General features: G+C 45.4%; 2 protein-coding genes across 6 annotated transcripts in view; one reads left to right on the top strand and one right to left on the bottom strand.

Moving 5' to 3' along the window:
• The window catches only part of VPS45 (vacuolar protein sorting 45 homolog), a 52,399-nt gene that overhangs the window by 11,046 nt on the left and 18,323 nt on the right, over positions 1-23,030 (bottom strand). For 2 of the 3 annotated variants that reach the window (XM_039318595.1, XM_039318594.1), the window contains exon 3: positions 7,003-7,114. Coding sequence is in view for 1 of the 3 variants with exons in the window: in XM_039318592.1 (XP_039174526.1) it covers positions 752-763 (12 nt within the window). In the remaining 2 variants the exon portion in view is untranslated. Of the gene's footprint in view, positions 1-751; positions 916-7,002; positions 7,115-23,030 lie in introns of those variants that run through there. The other variant, XM_039318592.1, reaches the window with a different exon arrangement.
• OTUD7B (OTU deubiquitinase 7B) lies at positions 1,377-21,469 on the top strand. Of its 3 annotated transcripts, none has more exons than XM_039318580.1 (12): positions 1,377-1,605; positions 8,733-8,882; positions 9,335-9,505; positions 9,691-9,921; positions 11,953-12,054; positions 12,450-12,577; positions 12,911-13,023; positions 13,467-13,594; positions 14,739-14,888; positions 15,113-15,227; positions 15,870-15,954; positions 16,571-21,469. In XM_039318580.1, exons 2-12 carry the CDS (start codon positions 8,798-8,800, stop codon positions 17,894-17,896), a joined length of 2,634 nt encoding a protein of 877 aa, XP_039174514.1. In that variant the 5' UTR covers positions 1,377-1,605; positions 8,733-8,797; the 3' UTR covers positions 17,897-21,469. The 3 variants fall into 3 exon arrangements, with proteins under 3 accessions (XP_039174514.1, XP_039174513.1, XP_039174515.1); XM_039318579.1 differs by lacking the exon at positions 1,377-1,605 and adding an exon at positions 1,612-3,267; XM_039318581.1 differs by lacking the exon at positions 1,377-1,605 and adding an exon at positions 3,779-4,162.

Genomic DNA, 23,030 nt, shown 5'->3' with positions numbered 1-23,030 from the left:
CCCCCTTCTCCAGCTATCTTTTGCATAAACATTGCATCAGAAACAAAAACCCCAAGCATTTAATTTTTTAAAAGCCAACAAAACAAAATTTGGGCCCATCTCATGGGCAACCAGCCTCGCACAGGCTCTCCTTTCTTTGCTGGACTTTTCTGTGTCCACAGAGATGACAAATGGTCTTTTTGTCCAAGACATAAACAACGGCTGGGAAAAACAAAGGCAACAATTCACTCCCTGCCCTGGGTCGGCTGAGGTGGCCATGTGACCAGGCCCTCTTAGCTCTCTATTTTGACTGGAGACAGGTTTACGTCTCTTCATTTTTGTGACTTAGGAACAGGAGGATTAATTTTGAGACCGGACTTATTGGACAATACCAGGGGTATCGTGGAACCTGTGACCCACGGGACAGAGCCCACAGGGGTGTAAAAGCAATCAACCAACGTATGCCGACTCTTCCCATCACCATTAGAGGGACACCGTGAGGCCTCCAAGACAGAACTGGGGAGCCAGTTTGGTCCAGGCAACAGGCTAGAAATCAGGAAGCTCTGACTTTCTAGTCCCCTCTGAGGCATGAAAGCCGCCTGGGTGACTTTGGACCAGTCGCTTTCTCTTATCCCAACTCACCTCACAGGGTGGTTGTGGGGAAAACAGGAGGAGAAGGAGCATTAGGTATGTTTGTCTCCTTAAGATATGTATAAAAATAATAAAGGTGGGATTAAAACAAATGGGTATTTGAAGAAAAGTTTGGTTTTACCTTTTTCCTCATGTCTGAGAAGAAATTTGAAACCAGGTTGGATCCTTCAATTACTGTGTCATGCAGGCACAGAAAATAAGAGGCAGAAAAATATTTCCAGAGCACAGAATTGTATGAGAAGAGTGATTATACTTCCTCTAAAATAAAACCTCTCCTCTAAAAAACTACTGAAATAAAATGCAAGTAAAAATGAATATATTTTAAAGCACTCGCTGCAGGCATACAGCTCTACGTTACCTACACAGGACAATCATTTTTGAAATGTTTTCCATGACTCTACTTGACCTGCTGGCACCGGGCAAGCCTTTGGAAACAACATCATCAAATAAGATCTGGTTACTCTGAACTTCCTGTGTAGGCTTTTTAATCCAGGGGCTGAGAAACACGCCACAAGTGTTAACTTTTGTCTTCAAGGAGACCCATCCTCCCAGCCTTCAAGAAAGACAGCCCAAACTGTAGAGCTGACCCCATACACATCCCGTCTGCTTGGACTGTCAGCACTACGGACAGCCCACGATCAGGAGAATGCCAAGCACTTTGGTCCCATGGGACATGCCGTCCCTCTCCTTACAGGGGTCTTGAGTGCCAAAGGGCTCTGCCCACTGGTGTGTTGTCGTTTCTAAGAAACTGTTGGCAGGGACACATATTTTATCATTTCATAGCAGCAGCGATTTCCAAGGGTGAAGGTTAGCCTTTCAAGCTGAATGGGAAGATAAGCATTGAGATCCTGAGACCAAGATTTATTTCTTCTTCTTGAGAAGAGCCGTGTGAAATAGCAAAGAATCCTCTGCTCCAGAACTTTCTTTTTCTGGAGGTTCACCCAAGTTGAAGCCTTGGTGTTTTCAGAAAATGAAGTAAGCATTTTAATTATTTTTCTGAATGCTTGAAGAACTTGACTGTGAATATGAATATATTTGTAATATTTTCACTGCTTTAAAGCAATGTAATGTTAGTCACGGAATATGACTCCAAATATTAGGTGGTGTATCTTTTTGACAAGTTGGCCCGATGTCCTCCTTAGTTACAATGCCTGTGCACTCATTCATGCAGGAAAAGGTACCTGTCGGCAGTTCTGATGAAGGCTGTAGTAAAGCTACTTTCAATCCCCCTAGATAGCAGCAAGATTTAGGCACAGTGGTCCTTTTCAGTTCCAAAAGAGAGGCCATTTTATAGTCCAATTATTAAAAGAACAAGCGTGAATAGCACTTTGGGTTTATTTTGATGGTGGCTTTGCCAACACCAAAAAGGCTGGCTAGAATTGAAAGCAAGTTCAAATTCCTGGACTATGGGGTGGTCAGTAAAATAGTTCATTGTGCATTATTACTTCACAGGATAGTATCTTTATATCTGGACATTATTCCAGGTCAAATGACATCCTAATGTCCTGTTCCCAATACATATCTTTATTTAATAAAAGTACAAACTGCAATAAGTTTTTAAAGGGCAGGTATATTCATCCATACAGCACTATATTATCTGAAAGCTCACTTTAGCCACTTGCTCGGCAGTAACATGGCACTTACAAAATTTATGCAGTTTGGTTACTGGATTTGCACTTTGCATCACTGTGTGCCAGCTAACTTTTTTGCATTAAAAGAGGAAGGAATCGGGAGTCCTTGGTGCTCTCTGAGCCGGATTGTTTTTGTCGCAGACGTTTCATTACCCAACCTAGGTAATCTCACCAGTGCTAGTCAGTTGTATTGCGCTGCATCCAATGCTTCTGGAAAAGCAGCCACATAAAGTCCACACAAACATCGTGTGGACAAACCCTATCCCACTGAATTCCAGGGTTCACTACCAGGGAACCGGCCGGCAGATCAGTACGATTCAGTTCGCATCTCCGAGAACAGGTCCTGCCGACGAGGTTAGTTTTGGTAAAGCTGGCCGAGCCTAAAGTGGGGAAAGGCACCCGTGGAGGAATTCCCTTGGTTGGGAGGCGGACCGCAGCCCTCTCTTTAACGACGCCTCCCCGCGAGCGGCGTTCTCCTCCGCGGCCCCTTCCCCCGTCCCCGATCGCTCTAGTTCCCGCCCTGGGCGCCGCGCTCCCGGAAGCCCGTACCCCGAGTCGGGGGAGGGGGCGCCCGCAGAGAGCCAGAGGAAGCGGGCGGGCGGAGCCGACAGGCGAAGCGAAGCCTCCCGGCCGCCACGAGCCCTTCCCTCCCGGCTGCGGGGCGGGCGAAGCCACCCCCCCCCTTCACGGCCCGGGCACGCGAGGACCCGCGAGACTGGCCGGTGGCAGCCGAGAAACACCTCCGGGCAGAACAGAGGATCCAGCGCACCGGAGTTCCGGGGCGAGAGAGCCGGGGACGCTCCAGCGACGTATGCGCGCGCGCAGAGAGAGCGAGGCAGGCCGGGCGAGCGGGGCCTGGAGCGGGCGGAAAAGGGGCGCCGCCGCCCTCCTCCTGACCCCCCCCCGCTCCTTCCGGTCGGTCTCCGGGAGGCCATCCGGCCGAGGTTCCGCCTCCCGGTCTGGGCCCTCCTCGGAGCCGGGATGGCGGCGGCCGAGGACGAGCGGGGTAAGTGGCGAGGAGCCGGTTGCCCTCCCGAGAGCCGCCGCGAAGCCCGCCCGGGGCCCATCGGCCACACCCACCCAGCCACCCCCGGCTGACCCGGCCCGCCCAGGCGCCGCTTCCCTGCCGGGCCCGCAGCCTCTGCCCGCTCGCTGGCCGAAGCCTTCTCCGCCCGGGATCGGATGGGGCCGGCAGTCGGCGGGACTGGGGCGCCTCCGGGCCGCTCGTCGCCTGGCGGCTTCCCCCCGGGATCGGCCGGGGAAGACTCCGCGGCTAACCTGCCGGGCGGGGCTGGCCTCTCCCGAGGAGCGGCTGCCGCTGCCGCCTCCTCCGCACTTTCGCTTCGGGAGGGCCGGGGCCGCCTTTGCGCCCAGGGGGGAGGCTGCGCGGGGGCGACGCGGATCTTCATCCGGCATGTAAACGCTGACTCTTAGAAGATGAGTCCTCCAAGCGCTGCAGTTAGTGGAAGTGGAAAAGTCTCTTTCCTTTTGCCTTCGAGGGAGGGAGGGAGGGAGGAAAATGAAGCCCTGGATGTGCCCAGTTCCTGTCTAGGCAGCTGGCCTCTTTCTCTCGTCTGCTTCCGTCTTCCTGGGAGCAAAGCACGAGTCTTCTGGGCAAGGAGTTATGTTCTTGACTCCTGCAGTCTTTGATAATGAGGGATGTGATTAGCTTCATGTGATGAAATCGCGGGGCTCGACTAGAAAGATTTCTGTGCCTTTGGCAGGTGAGCGCCTGCCAGCCAAGCCCTGTTCCACTGCACAGCACACGCCCATCCAAACAAAGCCTGCTTAGGAAAGACCTGGTTGTGGGAGCGGTGTCTAAGAGAGCCAAGTCTTCAGCTGAGCAGTATATCCCAGGAGCCTTTCTGAAAGAAAAAGACCGCGCCAGGGACTTCCTTACAGTGAGTCATAGTGCTGATCTAGCCAGCTCAGCCTGGCTTTGGCACTTAGCAAGGGTGGCTGGCTCCCGAGGTTTGGAGCAGTGCGGCCTTTCCCACCCAGACCCACGGTAGAGCCAGGATCAGGCTGTTCTGTATTCTGTGCCCTGCTGCTGAATGATGACAGCCATTCATTCTCCTAAAGACTCAAGCAGCTTCCTTGCACCTAGCCCTGCCGGCTCCAACCTCTGCTGACCTAGGTCCATTTGCTCTGGGTTTGACTCTGTCTGCAGTGCTGAAAACTGAGATCCTTGGGCCCCCACTGTAGGGCCCTTCCAGCTGTCTGATGAATCCACAGGCAGGCGGGACAGGGCAGAGCCAAAACTGTGATGAGTCCTCTGTCCTTAAGTTAACCTCCCCCCAAGGGATTTCATGGAGATCCTGGATGGTCCGAGTTCCTTCCTGGTTTGTATTTGCTTCATTCAGAGGGTAAAGTGTGGGTTCTGAGTCAATACATCTTCCTCTTTCCTGTTTCTCTGAGGCCAGTGATGATTTTGGGAGCAGCTGAGGTGACCCGTCAACTTTCACTTTAACCTCTGATCTTGCTTGAAGACTAGCTTCTGCCTGCCTGTCTGTGAGCAGGCTCAACCTGTAATCAGTGCGGCCATCTGTTCTGAATACTTGCTTGGTCCCATTCTGATCTTGGCTGCCCTTTTGTGTTTCTGGCAGTAGTCTTCTAATCGGACCCCTTAGTATATTATTGATCCAGCCTCTGGCTGACGTTTGAGAAAAGACACTGAAATAAACTGCTAAGAACCCAAGAAAGCAGCAGTGTACCGATAAGCCTTAGTCAGGTGGACAGATGGTGATATAGTACTACAGAGAAACTGCTTTATTCTTGCTCCTCTACCTTGAACAGTTTAAAGGCTGAAAGCATTCGCTACTTAATTTTACCATTCAAGACAGAATAAATGCTGAAGTGGGAGGCATCCCTACGGCTTTGACTGTGGAGGATGAGAATTTGGTAGGGCTTTGGAATCTCAAGAATTTCAGCCATTTGTGTGCTGACTCCTCCACATAGAACAAAAATGTCTACAAGCAGTGAGAACTTTCATGCATGTTTTGTAAAATAACAGTACTGTACAGAGTTAGGAATTATTGTTCAAAATTCCTAGGAGCAGTCAGTGAAGGTTGTGTAAGTATCTGGAGTTTTTAAAATATCTGTTAATGCTGAAGCAGATGTGTAAATAATTTCAACTTTAGTGCTTATTTTGTGGAAGAAGAATGTCTGGTACAGATGGCCACTTAAGCTGAATGGCAGATTTTTGTCTACTGTATGCCAGAGGCAAATGGAAGAAGTCTGTGGATCCAGCTGGGTAATAGCTCTTATCTTGGAATCCCTCTTGTCTTGCAAAGTCCCTGGGCCCAGCTGGTGTTCTCCCACCAGGTTCCGTGCTTCTATAGAAGGCCCTTTGTTACCAGGGGTCCTGAGAGCCAAGCCCCTTGTGGCATCCAGCATTTTTCAAGTGCATCCAGGAAGCACCTCAAGCAGGAAAGGAGGGCAACAGCACCTTCTGCCCCATTCCCCAGCAGAACTGATGAGAGGCCTACTATTTCTAACACAGGAGAGTAGCTGCTTAGTTTGCTCCATCCTTTCCTTTACTGAGGCAAGAAAACAAGGCTTTTCCACGAGGGTGCCCCCATAGTAAAACACCTCTATGATGGAATGCGGGGAGAGTTTTAGATTGGACATCCAGAAAGCATTTCCTACTGGCTGAATGGATGTCAAGAATTGGAATGGAATAAGGATAGGGAGAATAGAATCAAATAGAAGTAGTAAATGCTCCAACACTGGAAGTTTTTAAGAAGAGACTGGACAGCCATTTGTCCGAAATGGTGTAGGGTTTCCTGCCTGAGTAGGGGGTTGGGCTAGATGACCTCCAAGGTCCCTTACAACTTTACTACTATTACTAACTTTATTGGCCAAGTGTGATTGGCACCCAAGGAATTTGTCGCGGGTGCATAAGCTCTCAGTGCACATATGAACAGCAAGTGATAAATCGTGATCATAATCATAAAAATAAAATCGTCTGGATATATTTCTTTTAGTTAGGAAGATTGCCAAGCATTTTTAGTTATTGTGAGATGGGAGATAGATAGATATTCACTAACTAAGATATTAATGGAGGTTTTACTTTTTAAAAAAATATGTATGATTTGGCTTACATTAAACAGCCAAGAATCTGGCTGATAAATATGCATATCCATTTAAAGATTTGTTACATACTTTTACTGGTGTCTCATGTGCATTGGGTTGCATTGGTGATGTTCTCTTTCATAGGTACTGTTCCAAGTATCTGCATTTTTAGCTGGTCATCTAATTTTAAGTTTATTTTTATCCATGCTACTCGCTATCTTCCCTACAAATTATAGTTGCCAATAACTGAATGCATATAACAGAGGAATACTCATTTTTATGTACAAATCGGTATGGAAGAGTTAATGGCCTGAAGATTGGAATTTAGGCAACAGGTTGTTTAGGATGTTGACACACATATTAAACCAAAACAATTTGCAGCCTGACTATGAATGGCGTCCTTAGCCTCTCCTGGCTCAACTACTTTAACATTGGCTAGATCTGAGCATATGAAATTGTTTGGCCCCTATTTATGATACAACTTTGTGCATCGTCTTTCCTTTCTCAAGCAACATTCTTTCAAGGCTATGGCCCGTGCAGGTTTTGTGTGTGTGTGTGTGTGTGTGTGTGTGTGTGTGTGTGTGTGTGTGTGTGTAAAGAAGCCATGAACTTGATGTAACTTGCTTTGGGGAATACAAGCTTCAGTTGTTAGGGAATTCTTCCTCACCTTTTTAAACAGCGAAAGTGAATTTCTCTAGAATTCTCCTCTATGAAAGAGCCTCTTCTACATTTGATGCATAGGAATTTGGGATAAGATACAACCTCTCCAGTCATTTTTCCTGCAGAAAAGTAAGAGAAAAAAACAGTACTTAGTTTTCTGCTTGTCAAGAATCTTTTCAAAGCTCAGAAATAGCTATTGTTAAAGAGCAAACCTCACAGTTAGGTCCTCAGGACGTTAGTAGCCATCTTAAACGCTTATAAACATATTTGACTGTTAAGGATCTCCTGGTTTATAAAACTGTATCCTGTTTGGCTATTGGATTATACATGCATTGGAATTAAAATGCTGCATGACTGGGAACATTTTTTGTGGCTGAAGGTTGGATAGCAATGGGATTACAATGAAGGTGAATGTTTGTATTGGGAGGGCTGCACAGTGCATTGCTAAATTATTTGCAAGGGATCAATTAAATCTGCAATTCACTGCTGGGGGATGGATTTAAAAATAGAGGCCCATTCATGGCAAGAGGCTGTAAATGGAAACACCCCCCCACACACACACATACACATTTGGGCCAGGCTATGTCTGATGTACTGGGATAAGGAGAGGGAGAAGGCAAAATGATTCGTGGACTTAACCAAGAAATGTATTTCTGAGTAGCATTTAAGACCAGTTTTCATCTTGTGCCTGTCTGCTGTCTAGGAGGCTAAACTCTCCTTAGCCTTTGCTAGATCTTGTGTCTTCCTCTGATCAAACATAAGTAAATCTATTTTGGTTATTAAAAACATAAGATTCAGTAACTAGAATTGAAAACTAGAATAAATGGAAAACATTTGGCAGTACTTTCCATTTTACATTGTGCCTGTTTTTTGGCATGAAAGGTGAGGGGAAATATTCACAATTTATACACAATTTTGGCCAAGTTGAAGAAAACCTGACAAACGTGTATCGTTTCCCCTTTGTGATGCAGAGGTTAAGTTATGAAGTTGGACCCAATGGGGTGTGGACTTCTCCTTAAGCCAGAGTGCTTCTTCGTGCTTCATCTGTCTGGAGGCCGTCTTTGAGGATGGGCAGATGGGAAGCATCAAAAATCAAGATTCTTAGAATTTTGTTAGGGTTTGTTCCCCAATTTGAAGGCTGAAGGCAGATGGCCGCAATGGTTAATACTGACCCTTGGCAGGCGGCTTGCGCAAAAAGCCAGTGCTTGTCTGGAAGTGATAAGGGTGGTCCTTTACCTGGAGTGGAGCTCGGCCTGCCTTGGGGAGAAAAGTCAGCTGTCGCTGGCTTAGGTATTTGTTAACTACATTGATATGCCACCCACCTAACTGTTGAAATAGCCCTGGGCAGCTTACAAAAAAGATAAAAGGTAAATAATAAAAACAATTAAAATTAACGAAGATTAGCTAGAAAGTGAAGACCTACGAGGGTGGAATCTACCCTGTCAGCCAGGCGCAGCGTAGACCACCCCCGTCAGAGCCCTAGGCGGGCCGGGAGAGCCAGGCTCCGAGGCCCATCCGCAAGGCCTTGCCTCCGAAGACCGAGACCTTCCAACCGTCCCCTTACCGTTTCAATTTCAGGCAGGGTTTAGGTCTGTGTGGATGGAGTCAGGGAGACAAGGCTGTGAGGATGCAACTCCATTGGCCTCCCATTGAGTCAAACTGGCAAATCTCTCGGATGGCCTTGAAAGTCACTCTTTGTAGCAATCAGCCAAACTGCATCTTCTCTTTTTCTTCTAGAATGAAAAACTGTCCCGGTTAGATGTCCCAGCGGTTCCAGTCGCCTGCAAGGAATTCATGATCGCATGACCCTGGATATGGATGTGGTCCTCTCAGATTTTGTTCGCTCAACTGGGGCAGAGCCAGGATTGGCAAGAGACTTGCTTGAAGGTAAAAACTTCAGTTGTTTTCATTTTTTACTGCTATCCTCACGTCTTGCCTCTTAGTTATCCATTTCTGAGTTGCAAAATAATATGCTCATTTCAGAAAATGCCACTCCCCACTCAGCAGCTTATATGATTATCTACATTTGGTGTTATTCCCCAGTTCGCCCCAAAGCTCTCCATCTTGAGGTCTGTTATAGGATTTTATTCCCTAGCTGGGGGTCTCCTATAAGCCTCACATCCAGTGAAATACTGATGCTTATGAGATTCCCTGAATGGGTCTGGACAGAAAGGGGAGCGCATCTGTTTCTAAATATTTAGAGAAAGCAGAGATGAAAGGCTGAGAGCGGGGGAAATTTCCTTTAGATGGTGAGGATGATTCCCAAATTTTCTTACGAAGGAAAAGAGGAAATTGGGTTGGTTTTTTATAACCTGCTTAAACTTGTTTCCTCTTCCTAGGGAAAAACTGGGACTTGAATGCTGCACTGAATGATTTTGAGCAGCTGAGGCAGGTTCATGCCGGGGTCTTGCCCCGTTCCTTCAGTGATGGTCGCACTTTTAAATTTGTGGAGAAGGAGATCACCCGGAGTGTCCGGCCACAGCTGCAGCGCCAAGATGACATAATTCAAGGTAAAAGGCTCTCCTGATGCTGAAAAAGGTTGGTTTGTGGATAGAGGCGCGATTTGCATCCCAAGGACAGCAAGTCGGCGCCTGGAACATGGTGAATTTTTCCAATGTTTGAGTTCCTGCTTCAGTGAGGAGAAGATGAGGACGCAGCCTCTGCAACCGGCTGTCACTTCCTCTTCTGTTTTCAGAGAAGCGCTTGTCTCGAGGCATTTCCCACGCCAGCTCCACCATCGTCTCGCTGGCTCGCTCCCATGTCTCCAGCAATGGCGGCACCAGCAGTGGCAGCAGTGAGCATCTCTTGGAGATGCCCATCTGCACCTTTCAGCTGCCTGACCTGAACGTTTACAGCGAGGACTTCCGGAGCTTCATCGAGCGGGATCTCATCGAGCAGTCTATGCTGGTGGCCCTGGAGCAGGCCGGTGAGTACAGGCTGAGGGCACGGCTGCTTTTCGGAAATGAAATGCAAAGGCTTAAAACCTTCTTGGGCTCCTCTGATGATTGTGGTTGATTACCAAGCTGGAGGAAAAGATAAAATCTGCACATCCTTAGGTATCGTCTTTGTGCTGTGGCTTCTTGGGCGTATAGTTCTTAGAGCTAAGCCCCAGGGCACTTTCATTCAAAATCCCCCATAGAATTCCCTCATATATCAAAAAGCGGCTTTGCTTTTCCATCCAGGTTGACTTAAAGCACCCCACGTTCTGTGGAGGTTCTGAGTTTAGAATTCAGCGTTGGCCTAGTATGCTCACTCTGGTTCCTCTTCCTTTGATCTGTTAGGATGTGTTTTGAGGGCTGGGAGTTGGAAAACTGCAGCGCACTGCAGAATTCTCAGAACTTAAGACTTGAGGAAAAATACGCATTCTGGAAATTCCACAATCTCATACATTAGCATCACATTTTATACTTCTTCCTGGGATCTTTGCATTTGGGGAATCAATGCACTTTCCCAACAAAATTTAAATTGGTTAGTGCTGCAGACTGATTCAAGGATTAATGTAAACCCTTCCTTATTTGTGGCGAGTAGCTGCAGAAAGGTAACTTTTCCCCTGAAAATAATGACTACCTCATGAGTCGTATAATTTTAAATGTAAAATGCAGGGAAGAGAGTCTCTCTTTACCTCCATCCCCATCTGTTTTTAATTTAATAAAAAATGGAAAAAAATAATCACAAATCTCCTGAATCACTTGGGGCATCCCTTCATCACAGTGTCTTCTGACTTACCCCCTTAAGGTGACAAGATTTAAAGTTACTTGGACTTTAAAACTGTCCAACTTGGAAAACATGTTCAGGCAGCTTCTTGGCTGTGAAGCTTGGGAGATCTTGCAAACAGGAATGCCTTTATGTTGCTTTCAGACATAATCTGCTGTTGCTTAGGAAGACAATGATGTAAGCCTCTAGTACCCATGCAAGTGTGTGTGTGTCTGAGAGAGAGAGAGAATGAGAGGGAGGGAGGGAGGGAAACTGGGGCAGAAAAAAGATGATGTATCCAAAAGAAATAGGCAAAATTCTAAAAATCCTTTTGCAGTGAACAGTGTTTTTGCTTTCCTCAGATTTGGTTTTATCTCGGTTGCTCTTTAAAGTTCTGCCGCTCAGTGACAGGGTGGGACGGGGCTGTGCTGCATGCCACCGACTTGGGAAGCGGCTTGCCTGTTTACGAGAACGCTGAACGCTGGCTCAGGGCCCATCCTGTGTGTTTCCCTCACAGAGTTAGATCCTTTCTCTTGGAGGCAGGCGGGAGGGAGGGAGGAACGGTTGCTGATCTCCAGCCTGTTAAGTGTGCCATTCCAGGGAAAGCAAAGGATCTACCTGTGATTAATCCTTCTAATCAAAAGGCTCTTAGGGTTTGAGTTGTTCTTGAGAAATGCTGTTTTGCCCATCTTGCTGAGCAAGCCTGACCTTTTGATATTTCTTTCATCCTTTTTTTAAAAAAAGGAAGCTGGGGGTGGTTATTGCCATATTTAAGGCAAGATCAGAAGTTTTGCTCTAGTTATAAGGCAAAGATTGCTTTGGTCGGTTTGCTGTTAACCCTCCCCCTCTCCAACACTGCAGGGGGCTTGGCTGTGTGTGCCAGAGGAAGCAATAATGCACAGTAATGCAGTAACCTTCTTCATTTCCAGTTGGTTTTTAAGGTCCAGCCAAGTCTTTCTTTCCTGTCACCTCTTTTATCTCTCAAGTAGCTGCTGTGGCTGGTGAGTCTCTTAAGAAGTCCTTCCTTCCTTCCTTCCTTCCTTCCTTCCTTCCTTCCTTCCTTCCTTCCTTCCTTCCTTCCTTCCTTCCTTCCTTCCTTTTCTTTCTTTCCGTAATATTCAAGGAGCGACTCTTTAAATGCAGAAATGAGGCCAGATAGCAGAAGATAGCAGGGTGTATCTGAAATGCTCCAACCCACAAACTCTCAAATGTATTTGTAGTCAGTACATATATATACACACAGATCTATTCCCCCCTTGCCTAGGTCGTCTGAACTGGTGGGCCAACGTAGATCCCAGCTGTCAAAGGCTGCTTCCCTTGGCGACAACGGGTGACGGAAATTGCCTGCTTCATGCTGCATCACTAGGTAAGATCTTTCAGTCGTAAAAACGTACAAATTTACTCTGTGCATTCCTTCGGCTGCTAGGCAGCTGCCCCCCCCCCCGCTTCCTTTCTTTTTTTCTTTCATAAGAAAGAAAGCGCTTATGATGTTTATGGCTTCCTGGCCAAAGTGACAAATATTTCAGTTTCCACAGAGTCAGTTTGAGTAGCCTTTTGAATCTTCTTCCTCAGGCTGCAGGTCCCAGATAATTCCCCTCCTCGGCCAACTGGGCTTCCTGAATATTGTAAGCCACCAATACTGTAAACCAAAATCAAAGCAAGCATGTTACGACATAGGTCCAGTCGGGATTGGGCCCAGTCGGCCCACTAAAACCTGCCCTAAAAGGAGGCTGTTTCTCATTTCCTCCTTACCACCTTCAGGTATGTGGGGTTTCCACGACAGGGATCTGATGCTGCGCAAATGCCTTTATGCCCTGATGGACAGAGGGGTGGAGAGGGAGGCTCTGAAGCGACGCTGGAGGTGGCAGCAGACCCAGCAAAACAAAGAGGTAAATGATTTGGAATGGCCTTTGAGAACTGGTGAGGCCAGGCTTGGCTTAGCAAAGGGGATTCCCGAGTCCGGGATTCAGCCTTGCTTCCCTTTGGGAACCCAACTCTCTCTCTCTCTTGCTCACTCCTCTCAGGCGCTGTGTGTGTGTGTGTGTGTGTGTGTGTGTGTGTGTGTGTGTGTGTCTGTGTCTCCTCTAAACGCAGCAGCTCCTCCCTAGCCAATCCCAGGGAATAATCTCAAAGAAGCCCCTCTAACGTAGGATGATCGAGAGAAGATGTTCTGTTTGCCTGCAGATCTCTTACTCTCTTCACTGTCTCTGCCACCATTACAGTCTGGCCTCGTGTACACAGAGGAAGAATGGCAAAAGGAGTGGAATGAGCTGATCAAACTGGCTTCGAGTGAGCCACGGATGCATTACGGCACCAACAGCGGGAACTGTGGAGGGTAAGCAGGACTTTCCACTGAACAAAACATGGCAGTGCCCGGGGCTTCTGGGTCAGGAGATGGGGGATACTTTATGAGTCCTTAAAAAGCTCCGTTGATCCTGAATGCGGGAACCAGGATGGAGGTCTCTTGGAGCAGGTACCGCGATAGTTTCTAGGCAGAAATCAAAGATGCTCAAATGAGAAATAAACGCACTTGTTTTTGAAGGTGCCTGGCCAGGCCACCTATGTGAATTCCCAGAGGATGGCAATTCATGTGTGTCTTGGCAATGTGTTTATAATAGGCCATTCCTCATTCGCAGGGCTGCTGGTTCCAATCCATAGGATGCCTGCCTTATTCTGAGTGACACAGGAAAGGGGCATATAGGATACGGTGATTCAGTATGCAGAACATTGAACATTTGGTCATCTCCCCGCCCCTGTTCTTTGTTTTGTTTTCTTCAGGGTCGAAGGATCTGAGGAGCCTGTGTATGAGAGCCTGGAAGAATTCCACGTTTTTGTCCTTTCCCATGTATTGAAGAGGCCCATTGTGGTTGTGGCAGACACTATGTTGCGAGATTCTGGAGGAGAAGGTAAGAGTGCAGTGAGGTGCATTAAGAAAGCGCGGCTGTGATCTGCCTTGGTACTGCCAGTTGCTGTTTTCAGTATGTTTCTTATTTGGAAAGAAAATGCCCCAAGTAGTAACTCTTGCAGAGGGGAAGCTTCTGTGAAAGGCTGTTGAGATAGTTTCTGTTGCAAAGGATATTGACAATCAAGGGCCGGCTGGGAGGAGCCAAGAGGAGGAAGAAGCTGTTCACGCAGAGTAGTCTCGGCGGTTACTTTGGTTTCCTAGTAAACACTGAGCGTTTTCTCAGTGACCATAGTTCACTTAGCCATAGAATGTGAGGTTTGGAAGAGATCTTACAGACCGTTTAACCTTCTGCTCAGTGTAGAAATCCAGTACAGCCATATTCCTTACAGGTGGTCATCCAACCACTATTCCAGGGTCTCCAGCAAAGGGGAGTCCACCCCTCCCCTGGCTGTCTCCTGAATAGGTTCCTTGAAATTTGAACTCACCCGTTTCTGTCCTGCCTTCTGGAGCAATTCTGTATAGTCCTGTCCCATCTTTTCCATCGTAGCCCTTCAGATACCTGAAGAAGACAGCTATTATGTTTCCACAAAAGCCTTCCTCTCCAAGCTAAAGACACCGTTGTCTCCAACCATTGAGGGGTCCAGAAATCCCTTCTGCAAGGGTGCTTGGAGATCTTTTCTGAAAGTCCAGGGAATAAGAACTCTGTCTGAAGACCTTGGAACTTTGCATCTCGTTCCTCCCTCTCTCTGTCCCCACCACCTTCTTTTTCTCCTATGTTCCGAGGGGCTTCCTGGTACCAATGAACCTCTAAAAAGCTTCCTGCATCCATTCCAGGAATTCCTTGTCATCTCTGATAAGCTTATGGGGTGGAGAGTTTTGCTTTTCTCCCAGGAAGGCACCAGCCTACATGTAGCTCATGTATAATTTTTAGAACCTTACAGGAAAAGCACAAACACAGAATAGATCACAAAAGCAGTTTCTTCTGTCTCCATGTTATTCGGGTGAACAAACAAAATGTTAGTCTTTCCCTCTCTTGACCTTTTCCCCCAACTCCCCCCGGGGAACTCCCTGCTGGATGCACCCATTCTCTCGGTGCTGGTAACTGAGGAATTTGTTTTCACCGGAGTCTTCTTTCTCCTTTCCAGCGTTTGCTCCTATCCCCTTTGGTGGCATTTATTTGCCTCTGGAAGTTCCTGCCAGCAAGTGCCATCGTTCCCCACTGGTTCTGGCCTACGATCAAGCCCATTTCTCTGCTCTGGTGTCCATGGAGCAAAAGGAGCCCATCAAGGAACAAGGTGCGCACTAAATGGGCTGTGGCTCTGTTGTTGCCTTCCTTCTGACCTTGCGGCCTGTCTTGGATCTTGTAAAAACATCAGGCGGAGCATTCTATGATCCCCTCATAGCCCCTTTCTGTTAAATGTACGGCTTTCTTTTGCTGATAGTTTTTCTGCCTTCCCGAGTCCAAATTCTGTTTTTGGGGACCTTAAGGATTTTTTTTTCTTTTTTCTTTTCAACCTAGCTGTGGTCCCTCTGACAGACTCTGAACACAAACTGCTTCCGGTACACTTCGCAGTGGATCCTGGGAAAGATTGGGAGTGGCATAAAGATGACAATGATAATGTCAAATTGGCAAGGTAAATAAAAGGAGAGCTCAATTTGGAAGAAATGTGGAGTTTCTACCTTTTTGCATTTCGTATTGGAGGAAAGGAGCATGGGAGGACAAACACACCTTCAGAGAAATAGGTCTTGGTAAAGAAGAGTAAGAAATGGAAGGTGTAAAGGGTCCTGCAAGAGATGAGAGGTTAGGTGTAGGAGATGACCAGGCTAAGCCCGAGGGAGGGAGGGCTCTAGCGCATCATCAGCCATGAGTCCCCTTGCGCCCACCAGGGATCTAAGTCCAGCCCACCTTGAATTCCGCTTGACTTTACCACCAATTTGCTTTGATCATTAGTAGGTCAGATTCTTGTAGAGCGTGTTAGCTGGCAATAAACCATTTGAACCCCCTTGACTCCTGACTTTCTGCGCTTGACTTTAGGTTGGGAAAGGGGAAATTGCTGAGGACATAGAGGCAGTCTTTTGAAATATGAATTAGAGTGAAAAAAAGTGAGGATATCTAATACTCATATTTTGAAATCTATAATAATTTCTCCAGGGTATTATTCATTTGAAATGTTATTTCATACTTGGAATTTCTATAAGATCCAGGAACTGGGACTTCTGATTTAATTCAGTGGCTTCATTTTGTTTTTGTTTTTGACATGGCCCTGCCTGTTTAGTGTGACACTTTCACTGGAAGCCAAGTTGCATTTGCTGCACAGCTACATGAATGTAAAGTGGATCCCCTTGTCTTGTGACACGCAGGTAAAAAAATATTAAGGGAATCACATTCCAAATTATTTTCCAGTTCTGCCTAGAATCATAGAATTCTAGATTTAGATTATTTCAGCTGTTGAGACCAACCCTTGCTCAGTACAAAGGTCCACCTTAAACCACCCTCAACTAATGGCTGCTCATCCTCCCCTTCTTGACAGTTGCTTTCACTATCCCAACTGTTATTAATTTCAGGAAGGGTTTTTTTTTCTCAATTTTTTTTAATGAGAATCTGCCTTTTTGCAACTTAAATCCATTATTCTCAAGAAGACAAAATAATTGCACTAAGCAGAATTGGATGAAACCGGCCTTTATGTTAATGTTGTAAAGGTGGCTTGTTTAGCAAGCGATGTGAGCTGTTCAACTTACATTCGGTCTATGATTTAAAAAGAGTTTTATATACTAAAGATACCCATACACTACATAGTGTCCAGAATTGTATAATCCTTACTTGAGCCATGGTCATCTTTTCTTTCTGGAAAAGGCGCCCCACCCTTAAGACAGATCCACCTGGCTGTAGAACGCGGCCCCAGCCTCCCCTTTCCCTGGCGGTGGAAAGGTTCTCGCCTTTTCTGCCGTGTGCTGCCTCTCTCCCTTCTTTCCCTAGGCACCCCTTGCGCAGCCAGAGTCTCCAACGGCTTCTGCGGGTGATGAGGTCCGATCCACTGCAGATTCGGGCGATTCAGATAAGGAATCAGTTTGTAGCAGCTCAGCCAGCAACAGTGGCGGCAGCAAGGCCAGCAGTAAGGAGAAGGAGAAAGAAAAAACGAAGAAAGAGCGGGAAAAGGACAAGGAGAAGAAACGGGCTGACTCCGTAGCCAATAAACTTGGAAGTTTTGGCAAAACTCTGGGGAGCAAGCTAAAAAAAAACATGGGTGGGCTGATGCATAGCCGAACAGTCAAAGGTGGGGTGAGCAATGGACAAGGGGAGACCTTGGAGAAGAAAAAGAAAGGCTCCATAAAAGTAAGGAAAGGCAGTAAGGAAGAGGGACCTTCCGGAGATATTTCAGCTCTTCCAGAGAAGTCGGGTCTAGCCAAGACAGCTTCAGAACAGCAGCCCGATAACTGCAGATACAGCAATGATGTCCGGTTGAGTTTGAGCATCCTCCGAGCTGCTATGCAAGGGGGGGAGCGCAAGTTCATCTTTGCCGGTCAGCTGAAGACCAGTCACCGGCACCAGTACCAAGAGGAGATGATCCAGCGGTATCTCCTGGATGCTGAGGAGCGTTATTCTGCAGAGCAGAAACAAAAGGAAGCTGAGAAGAGGATGGTGGCCCTGGGCAACGGGGGAGCCGCCAAAAAGATGGACTTAGAAGGCAATCCTCTCAAAGGAGAAGAGACTCTGCTGAACTCCATGGATCACCCAGTACTGCCGCCATATAGACTCCAAAGCTCAGATCTGGCCACAGTGGGTACTAAAACATCCAGTTTTTCCACTGGCCACTCAGGAGTCTTCACCATTCCCCGGCCTTCTGTGATGAGCAACGTGGAAAGCACCTATACCCCTACTTACCCAGATGGCCGAAAGCAAGTTGCTGGAGGCCTCTGTGCGCCTTTTCCCTCTTACGCTACGCTGCCCAGGCAGTGTGCACAGAGCCGTTCCCACCTGTCCCAGCAGGTGGGGCCCTTCTGTACCACAGAGATGGATATGCCACCTAGTTACGTGGAGGTGGACTGTGAGGGCTCTTCTTGCCCAGTTCTGTCCAGCAATGGCTATCAAGAATGCGCAGAGCCGGACGGTAGCTCTCCAAAAGTTGTGCAGGGTGATCAAAGCAAAACATGGCTGCTGTACAATGTACAGCAGACCAAATGCAAACAGCCCAACTGCAATTTTTATGGACATCCAGAGACTGGGAATTTCTGTTCATGCTGTTACAAAGAAGAGCTGAAACGCAAAGAACAGGAGAAAGAGACACCGATACATCGGTTCTGAAGAAACAAAGATGTGCGTGTTTCATATCTGGACCCATGGGATATGGGGAATGCAATAATTTTCTCTACCCTTGCCTCTGTTGCCCTCTCCTTCAGGGGAAGAGCTGGCCAGTTGGGGTTGGTAAGCTGCTTGTGGGATGGGGGAACCACAGCCTTTAGAAGTGTGGAAGAAAACTCCACTGAAGACCAAGGGCTGCTAAAGCAATGTGTTGGGGGCGGCTCCCTGGAAGGTGGGGGTAGAATTCAGGGAGGTTGCGTTTTTGTGCAGGGCTGTAGTTGCTGAATCAAGCAAATCCTCTAGACCAAAGCTTTGAATTCCAAGATTAGAGAAAAACAGTGACAGAGGCCTCTTCTTATTTGATCATCCTCCAACATATTTTTTATTTCAAAGGGATTAAAATTAGGATCACTCAGATTTTTCTTAATGTCTGAAACTTGGAGGCTCTTTAGCAGTTTCGTGTCTTTTTTATTATGACTATTTTTGTGTGTTCTGGGGTGTTCTGACCCTGCACGTAGACTCTATTGGAAAGGGCCGGTTCTGAAGAGGGAGTAGAGATCAGTTACCTCCCTGTTCTTCTGATGCTGCCTCTTCCAAATCCACCCATCTTTTCCCACAATTGTCTGGTCTTCTGAGCATGCCTGTTCTAGCTAGTGTTAGCTTCAGTTATTTTCAGATGTTTTTTTTAAATATATATTTTAAAATTCTTGTCAGGAGCTGATGTGCTAGGAGGGAAGGAATCTTGGTGGTGTGTGAATTGAGGAGAGAAAGTTTTAACTGAAAAAAAATGAAGCTGTTCATGATGGAACCAAACTACTGAGTAGAATTTTGGAGACCAGGAGGGGAAATCAGTGAGGCTTTAATAAGAGCAATAAACCACTGCAGGCAGCTTTGAACGTGGAGAGATGAAAAGTGGTAATGAGGCATCACAGCAAGAATCCTTTGCTATCTGATTTTGCTGTAGCTACTTTTAAAAGCATCAGAAGATACAACTATATAATCTTTTCTTATCTGCAGAGAACAACCTTCTTTCTGTGCAAGCTGTTTTTCCCAGACTACCTCTGTTCTGTATAGAAAAAAAAAAAATCTGACTTTTGGGGGGAACATAAGACAGAAATTATTCTTTGTTCCTTGTGGGTTTTCTAATACAGTACATTAACTTCCCATCACCTCCAGCCTTCAGAAATATTGGTATATTTTAAAAGCACCCGATTATTCCCACATTTGGGGTTGCAACATTTGTTGCAATTATTTTTCCAACAAATAAAGAAAATGCCTTTGATGGCTAGGAACTCCCTCTTAATCAGATATTTCACATAGACACATGCCAGTTATATTTTGACTGAATTTTGAGTGGTGGATAAGGGTTCCCCCCCGCTTTTGGCTCCTTTGGATGTCTAAAACTATGCAATTATTTTCCATCAAGAGCTGCTGAGTTGGGACAGAAAACTGCAAGTGTACTTAATATTTTAAACAATAACCCAACACTCCTGCTTTCTTTAACACTCCTTGTACTGCCTTAACATGGACAGTAGCCCGATATGAAATAGCATGGCACTTTCTTGTTTCTTTCCTAGATAATTTTAGTTGAGAAAGGAGCACTATTAAGAGGAAAATATGTATGTATTGCTGTGTTAAATTTCTCGGGGAGCTGCTGCTGCTGCGTGATATAAAATTACACTGGGGCTTGCAGAAAAAAGGTCCCGAGACACACAAGGTGGATTGGTACCCACAGCTGATGGTCCACCCACCCCTCTTGCCGAGTGCTGTCATGGAAGATTATGGATTACTTAATTTCAAGAGCCCCATAATGGGGGGAAAGTGTTTTTTTTAAACCAGGGTGTGCAGAGGGGTAAAATCAGGAGCAAAAGAAAAATAGAACAATGTGTTTCTCTTATTAGGCAACATAAATGTTTACACTGTATTCAGAAGAATAATTTCAATCTTAAAATCTGACAGTGAGTGGACATCTGGGGATTATAATTCATGTGATCTGAAAATCCAACTCTGGATTTCAATTTTGATATTTCGAGCAATTTTGGGGTTTAATATACTAAAAACTAATTTGAGGAAGAGCTTGTTCAGTTGGTTTGTGGCTGTATACAGTAGCTGAGCTCAAAGTAGCCTTTTAATTACACATTGCTTCAAAGATTAACTTTCCTAAATCTATTTTTATGAGGGCAGCAGTAATGGTGGTTGCATTTTTTATGATTCTGTGTCTCTCTTGCTGGTTACTTAAGATGTTTAGTTATCGCAAGAATTCCTATCAGTGACATTGGACTACTTTTTGTTTGATCACTTTCACTAAATTGAATGTCACCTCCAAATTTTTTGTTTGGAAATGCACATTTGCTATGTGAAAAACATGATATATGCAGAATTCCCCCTTCCCATATAATTTTTTTCCAAGTAGTAAGACCTCTTTCCTAGAGATCTGTGTGCTTTCTTTTTTTTTTCCAAACTGGTAACTAGTAATTTTGAGATTGTACCTTGACAGTTTGTTGCTGATCACTTAGTTATAAGTAGTATAATTATTATAGCAACTGGGTTCATAGACTGTAGCATTTTTGTACATCAAAAAAGTGAACACTTTAAAAATGTCTATTTGAAAAGTATTTTTCTATGAACACCAGAATGTTAATTCCAAAACCTCTCCGCCTTAGTAACAGTGAATTCTAATTATTTAACTTCTGCATACCAGATCAGATTTGAATTGGTAGAGTTGTTCACTGACTTTCCCTTATATTTTTCTGAAAGTGTAGGTTTGTTTCCTTTATGGTGAAACAGCACTCTTTTTTTCATTAAAAAAGCAAACATTAAAAATACTATTTATTGAAAAGATAAACCCCTTTCCCCCTTTTTATTCATTATCTATGCAGCTATAAATTGAATGCAGTGGATATATTTTAAGGTACCTTTTAAAATCATTTTCTTGAGCAGAAATATAAGCAGTTGAATTTCCCAAGCACCTTTTTTAATTTAGAAGGGACACTACAATAAATAGTTTTACATAGAAAGGCAAGTAGGGGAGAAGTTTGTGGTCTTACTCCCTCTGCTGGAGGAAAAAGTTTATGGCATACTCTGAGAAATTTAGCCATTGGTTTATTCCCATTTCCCTGTGGATAGGGACACAGACGTGCACAGAGACCACAACTGAGGCAAGGCAGGTGACAGGGTGCATTATTAGTGATGCGACTGTGGCTTCCGACAGACATTTGTGGGATTCTCCAAATAGTTAAAATTATCTTAATATTCCAAGTATTCCCATGCTCAACATAACTTTTTCCCATTTTTATGTACAATAATGTTTTGCGCAGCAAAAGAAAAGGCTTCATTGGCCCATCATTTTGGCTTCAGTTCCTTTATGATTAATTCTGACATTATGTCTCAATTTGTTTCATTTTGTCAAAAATAGAATGACCTTAAATAAAAATGCCCAGGGTATAACTTTAACCAGCATGTAGAAATTCTATAGAAAGGTTTTTCTGTTAGTTTTTTTTTTCTGTTAGTTGTCTAAGAATTGACCTGATTTAATTCTCCAGTTGTTGACAATAAAAATTATTTTTTAAACAGTTATTTAAATACATTGTTGTAATTTCTGTTTACTTTGCTCCAGCAATGTCTTATATATGTTACTAGATAATACTTTTTTCTAAAAATTAGTGTGACTATGTTTTACTGTAGTTTCTTCTGGTGAGCCTCTTTAGAAACAAAATTTTTTCCCCTTCTCTACAGATGAAGAATGACTGGGATCTGGTTTATCTTTGTGAATCCACCATTTCTTGGTGATATTTTGTTTATTTCAATTATTTTAAAATAATCTATATCTTCCAAATGCTTTACTTTTACATGTATGTAGAGGTTTACAGATTCATATATCCTCCATGGCAGGGAAAGTGTGTCACTTTCAGCATGAGGAACAAATTAAAAAGGGAACTAAAGCGCACAGAAGGGTGGGGAGGGTCTGGCCCCCTTCCAAGACCTCGTCTACTTGCTTCAAGTATTGGGCAGGATCCCCCCCAGACATCCCTGCTTTCTTATCCTCATTTCACCACTGCCTTAAAAGTGGACATTCCAGGTAGCTCTCCTGATGCAAACTAGGCTTAGGCCTGTCCTCAGTTAGGTGTGTGAAATGCTTCCCTTGTGCCTCAAGTATATTTCAGGTCCCAATTAGAACAAGGGTAGCCGCTGTTCTCCTTGATCTCTGCCACTCTGGTGGTACACAGAAGGGGATTGGTTCCCAAGCAGAATATTGCTCGCGTTCTGAAGAACGTACATTCTCAAACCTGGCTCCAGCCAAGCAGCTTTGCTCAATGCTGCATTGGAACTTTCCCCAGAATTCTTTGTACCGTAACAAGCCTTTTCACACAGACGGTCTCTTGAGGCTTGAAACAGGGATTTCCTTGGTTTCCTATGTGAGAGGTCCCTGCTTTTCTTTCTCAGCGCAAAGCTAAGAAATGAATCAACTGGTTCTACTAACTGGTAAAATAGTTAATCTTGGCCAGGAAGCTGCACTATTGTCATTCCTAATTGTTCAGTATGGTCCTAGAGATTTTAATCCAAATGAACATAATTTATTAATGGTGCAGATTTTTTAACACTCTTGTGGAAAAGGCTTGTTTCTGTCGTATACGTGTGTCATTCGTCTGAAATGGCCCAGGGTCTCCTGCTCAAGCAGGGTTTGGACTTTAAGACCTGCAAGGCCCTTTCTAACACTTCTGTTATTCTGATGCTCCTTGTGACCAGGAATATCTGGACGCCGAACAAGGTGACTCTTTGGACTAATCCAGTGTACAGTAGGCTTCTGTTCAGGATGGAAGCTTTACTATACTTCCCTTTGGCAAAGGGAAACTAAGCAGCATCCACTGGTTTGATTTCTGGCTGAATCACTTCTTGACACGCAGAATTGCAGTTTCCTATTTGGTATCTGAAGTGTCTGCTTTCCCACAAGCATCGCTGCCGGCTCCGCCTCAACCATCAAGCCCAACGCTGAGTCTCTGTCTCTCCCGTATATAATAAGGCATGCACGGTGGCCTCCAAAAATAACTTTCTTCTGCTTGACCAAGGATGCCCCGAGTGGGGAGACGAGTGAAGCAAAACATGCAGTACAGTTTTTTGTTCTGTTTTGCTGTGGAGT

Source organism: Crotalus tigris, unplaced genomic scaffold, assembly GCF_016545835.1.
Source record: "Crotalus tigris isolate CLP2741 ecotype Arizona unplaced genomic scaffold, ASM1654583v1 scf7180000021444.432893, whole genome shotgun sequence".
Classification (NCBI taxonomy): Eukaryota; Metazoa; Chordata; class Lepidosauria; order Squamata; family Viperidae; genus Crotalus; species Crotalus tigris.
This window is presented reverse-complemented; position numbering and strand designations above follow the sequence as displayed.

Bases quoted from the DNA above. Each gene is read 5' to 3' on its own strand.
- OTUD7B (XM_039318580.1), top strand. From the start codon at position 8,798: ATGACCCTGGATATGGATGTGGTCCTCTCAGATTTTGTTCGCTCAACT. The intron at 9,506-9,690 runs GTAAAAGGCTCT...TTCTGTTTTCAG, and splicing joins CCAAGATGACATAATTCAAG to AGAAGCGCTTGTCTCGAGGC. The intron at 15,228-15,869 runs GTAAATAAAAGG...CTGCCTGTTTAG, and splicing joins GATAATGTCAAATTGGCAAG to TGTGACACTTTCACTGGAAG.